Source organism: Castanea sativa, chromosome 5 (assembly GCF_040712315.1).
Source record: "Castanea sativa cultivar Marrone di Chiusa Pesio chromosome 5, ASM4071231v1".
NCBI lineage: Eukaryota > Viridiplantae > Streptophyta > Magnoliopsida > Fagales > Fagaceae > Castanea > Castanea sativa.
Genome location: NC_134017.1, coordinates 70,525,500 through 70,530,775, shown reverse-complemented (window position 1 = coordinate 70,530,775; position 5,276 = coordinate 70,525,500). Strand labels below are relative to the sequence as shown.

The following is a 5,276-nucleotide window of genomic DNA, read 5'->3' as shown; positions in this document are numbered from 1 at the left end:
TACTGTTTATGGCCAATAAACAGTGACAGATGCGCTGAAAAAAGAAAAGAAAAAAGAAGCCCAGACGTGGACGCACTATCCAAACTCCACCTTAGTACCCAAAAAAAAAAAAGGTTAGAAGAGGGTGATCAATGTAGCTTCCTTATCTAGTTAGGTGTAATCATAATAACTCTTAACTAGTCCTAGGCCAAGATCTCATCTTCATAAAATATAAAGAGTACTAACATGTCGCTAGTATGGGAGGGGTGATTTAAACCCAAAATACTCCCCATATTAGAGTCTCACTAGCCCAAGGCCCGAGCCACTAATCATATGTGTTGGTAGACTAAATGTGTTATGTTGATACTGTGCCATGTCCATGTAAAGATGCCCAGTTAGAGATAACCATAACTCTAATGGTCCGTTTGGATTGAGGAGGAGAGGAGAGTAAAATAAAGTAGATTTAGTTCAAAATTAATTTATTTTTGGTCAACTCTACTCTACTCCTTTTTACTCCCCCTCCTTCTCCCCTCCATCCAAACGGCCATAAGGTTTAGCTAGTACAAGAAAGGCTTTGCCCATTCTAAAGCTTACTAGAGAAATAGTTTACATTTTTAAAGAGTCTTAGATTAGGGGATCCTGTTAGGTATTTAGTCTTAAACTAATTCACAAGTATCAAACTTGTTCAAGGTATTCTGGATCATGACCTAGAAAAACAAATAAATGAATAATAATAAAATCGGCTGGCCGTTGATAATAGATATTGTTCTCTTTAGCATTATTTTGCTTTGCCAGCAATTAACTGAATCAGAATCGGCCATGCATGTGCTTTGCCAATGAAAAATGTAGAAGATTAAACAATCTAAAAATGTAGTTATAGATATACTATTTTATTAATGCGTTATTGACATTAATTAAGCCTAGCTAATCATGTATAATAAAATATTTTGAGTAATAAGTAGTTACGAAGTTTTGTATTTAAAATAATAATTAATTAGTCATGTTGAAGCAGAGTCGGTGTATAAATACAAACCCAAGGAATAATTTTTAGCTTGTGAACTTATTATGTGCTTATGACTTCATTTTCCTCTGATTCCGAGAGACATTATTTTAGGACAAAATTATAGAAACCAGTTTTCATTAATTTTTTTTTAAAAAAGAAATTTAAATCATTATATATGATTGGAATTAAGATAGTCACATGCATGGATCTAAAATTGGGCCGGCAGGCTGTTCTGACTTAGCGCCAGAAAATCATGCAACTATCATGATTCATGAACTAACAATACTTCATTCTATATATATAAATAAGATTTTACTAACGTGTGCTTTAAAGGCACACAATAATTAATTATTTTTTTAAAAAAATATTTTTGAGAGTTGAAAAAGTATTGACAGTTTTTTCAATTTTCAAGAAAATTTTTCAAAAAATGGATAGCTTAATGTGTGCCATTTTATGGCACACATTAGCCGAACTTATATATATACATTATTTTTTTTTTTTTTGACCTAATTCATTAAAAAAAATTATTCGCTTACTTCAGCCTAAAGGGATAATGTCAGAGCTTATCTGGTTGGATTTTCTTATTTGGTGAAATGGAATAATTCAATATGAGGGGGCACTATGTACATCGCTGAAAATTAATCTCTAGCTATAAATGGATGCAGTTTAATTATTTAAAAATGGAGAGGTCTTCTCTAATGAAATTTCTTATTCTCCAAAAATGTTAAATTGTAGAAATGTCTTCCCTAGATGTAAGAAACGTGTTTGGGGGAGTCATGGACTAGAACATTAGGACCTTACTGTTCCTAAGTCGTGTGAAGAAACTTATTCAGCTTACTTTTGCAAATAAAGGACACATTTGGAATACTAGATGGAGACTATAATAAGAATAGTAATTTTTATTACTAAAAATAAAAGATATTGTAATGAAATAAGTAATACCTATTCATATGCGTAAGTTTGGTTATAGAATTGTTACATCTACTAATATAGTGCACATGAAAAGTTTGTATTTTCAAAAATAATAATTTTAAAAATTATTACAATTACTAAAAAAACCTATATATTATACTATTTTTAGAAATAAATAATTTATACAACAAAATATTATAAGGTTAATCAAAATTCAAATATTTCGTTTCATATGTATATCTATTATATATGACCATTTCATTACAGGATGTGTAACACCATACCAAATATAACCTAAACATATTTGTAGTCAGTACAAATGTAGAGATCTCAAATAAAAATGGATAAGTTCACGTCCCACTCCCATACCAGACGCTCAAATTAATTAACATTCACCAAAAAATCTATTAATTAATAAAGCTCAAATGACATTGACCAACCCTGTTTATTCAAAAGTACATGACGGTCCTAGCTAGGTGTTTTCATGTTCTTGATATATATATATTCATTAAGACAATTTTAACCGCTAATTTATTTCTAAAGAAACAACGGTAGTGGTTATCCGGTTGGGCTTTTTTATTTACTTGAATGGAATATTAAACAATATATATCACAAATTATAAACCCTTAGATGCCTGAAAACTAAACCATGATTATAAAATGGATACGAGTCCATTTCTATTGTAATTGAAAGGCTTCTAATCCACAACGTGTATCTTTTTGTTCTCTAAAGAAATTACCTTTTGATCGCCAAATAAATAAATAAACTTTTTAGCTCAACCACACAGGTTAAACATATTTGTTGTCAGTTCAAATGCAGTTAATCAGACAAAAGTTGATAAATTCACGTTCCACTCCCCTTCTTCAAATTAAATTTATTATCCAAAAATAAATAAAATTGGGCAGTTAGATTCGAAGAGTTCTTATTATACAGTTGAATTTATTTAGTCATATAAAATTGTTAAACGATGCATGAAGAATCTTGTGACTTTTTATGCCCCCAGGCAATGGCCTAGTTGAAAAACCCACATGAGAAAAAAGGATATACACAAATTTGAAGACTTCAAAAACCAATCAAAAAAGAAATTTTTTTCAGAAATTTTTTTTTTTGATACACAGAAATTTAATTTTGGAATGACCAGACAATATTGATAAAGCTCATATAACATTGAGCAACCCAAGTTTATTTAAAAGTACAACCATGACAATTTAGGAAAGTTTTTGCATTTCTGTTCCTAGCTAGGTTTAATTTCCTAGTCCTTAATTAGTTAACCCTGCTGCATTGTTTCCTGATCTCACCAGCATTTCCTGTGAGAACTCCAATCCGACCCATATTCACCATTGATACTCCGAAGTCTTTAAAGAAAGTAGATCCATGAGTAGAGGCTTGAAGTTTGACATATGCTTTTGTCTCAGGATCATTAAGAAGCGCTGAATCTGATTGGAAGAGACCCCTTCTCTTAGCCACAAGAGTGTAGTAATCATCATCAAATGTCTTGAAGCTTCCTGGATCCATTTCTACGAGTGTGTTCACATCGTTTGGCTTGCATCTGCTCTTCAATCTTAAAACATAGTTGGGATCCAATGTAGGATCGGCATCGCCCACGATGCCCTTTCCGGTGAAGTTGTAAAGACGGTTAGTGAAGGAAGAGCAGTGAGAAGTCCCAATTGTGTGTCCACCTGAATTAATAACAAAACAACTAATTAAATTAGTCACATTTCTAAGTAAATATACACTTTTTTTTTACTAAAAACTTTAATTTTACATAATAAAATTACTAATAACAATATTGCTTGGTGTTTAAGTACCTGATAACACTACTAGGTCTTTTACACTTAGACCCTTTTGTTGGAAATCATTTTTCAATGTAGTAATGTTAGCAAATGGCGGAATTAGATTTAGCAGGGCCTCTGTCAAGTTTGAGATTATTCCATCTCTTCTTCCAGTTTCAACTTCCCAGGATGGTCCCTTACTCTGAAAGAATTATAAATTCCATATAATTATATATTATGTTACAAGAAACACTAAATTTATTAACAAATTAATTGGAGGGAAATAGGTGTTTATTACCGCGGCAACCACATCCCTAGCTACTAAAGCCACGATGTCTGCACATGAAACTACACCAGGACATGCCTTTTCTAGTGCAGACTTGACTTTATCGATAATTTGAAACCCCCGAAGGCTAAGATTTGGAACTGCGTCTTTTTCAGCTTGTTTTGTTGAAGAATTCAAAAGCACAGAGCCTTCACAACCCTATAGACAAAGCCGTGAGTGTTAAAATAAAATAAAATTCTGTAGGGGCAAACAAAATGCTACAAAATAAATATTCAGTAACGTACCCTAACGAAACAATCGTGGAAGTGCATTCTCAGCAAAGGGCCAGCAAGTGAAGGTGCTTCTGATATAGTTTGAGATATAACCTCTTTAACAATGATCTCGGCTTCTGGGCATGTCTTTGCATAAAAACCTACTTTTAGTCCCTGCGCATTTGCGGTATCTAGGACAAAAATTACAAACACGAAACAGAGAAAGAAAGAAGAAGTGAAAAGATTTGATGTAGCCATATCGTAAAGAGAAAGCTGACAATGTTTAGTTTTAGTTCAGAGATACTGTGCAACGTATGTGCGATTTTATATCGAACTTAAACCAGCAGATTTCAAGGAAATGCTGTCATCACATGGCAATTTGTTGACTGAATTTAAAAAACGAAGGAATAAGTCTATGATTCAATAATTTTATGATTTCTTTTTCATTGAGCTATAGCTGTTGATGTGGCTGAACTTTATAATCAATTGTTGAAGTCAAAAAATTATGATCGGTGTGTTAAGTGTGATAGCTCAAAAACGTAAAACACTATAACTTATTTGAACTCCCAATTTTAAACTTACAGTTCAATTACTTTTGCTCTACTTAACTAAGTGCAGAATAAGAGTAAATGAAACGTGAAATTCAAATAATGTAAAATGTTATAACTTGTTTAAACTCCCAAATTTTAAATTACAGCTTAATTGCTTTTACTCTAACTTATTTAAGTGCGAAACAAGAATAAATGATACACAATAATCAGAACTACTCTCTAAGCCACAACCAAAAGCAAGCAATAATAAATATAAAGCTTAAAGAGTAAGAGAAGAGAGATGCAAACACAAGATAACACTAAGACGTGTTATTGAAGAGAAAACTGAAGGGCTAGGCGAAAAACCTCTCTACAGCCCTTCAAGTCGAACTCGATCTACTAATGAATAAAATTAGAGTACATGAATATCAAAAAAACCCACCAAGCCTAATCTACCCAATATAATTGAACCTTCCAAATTCTAACTACCAATGGGCTTCATCGAGCTATTTCTTCACTAATTATCTGGATCCCACAATTAG

The 5,276-nt window shown here is 32.2% G+C and overlaps 1 protein-coding gene across 1 annotated transcript; it reads right to left on the bottom strand.

Moving 5' to 3' along the window:
- Positions 1-3,016: 3,016 nt before the first annotated feature.
- Positions 3,017-4,480, bottom strand: LOC142636644 (peroxidase 27-like). Its single transcript, XM_075810914.1, has 4 exons — positions 4,238-4,480; positions 3,966-4,151; positions 3,704-3,869; positions 3,017-3,574 (listed from the first exon to the last, which is right to left on the bottom strand). Exons 1-4 carry the CDS (start codon positions 4,460-4,462, stop codon positions 3,159-3,161), a joined length of 993 nt encoding a protein of 330 aa, XP_075667029.1. The 5' UTR covers positions 4,463-4,480; the 3' UTR covers positions 3,017-3,158.
- Between the last annotated feature and the right edge of the window lie 796 nt (positions 4,481-5,276).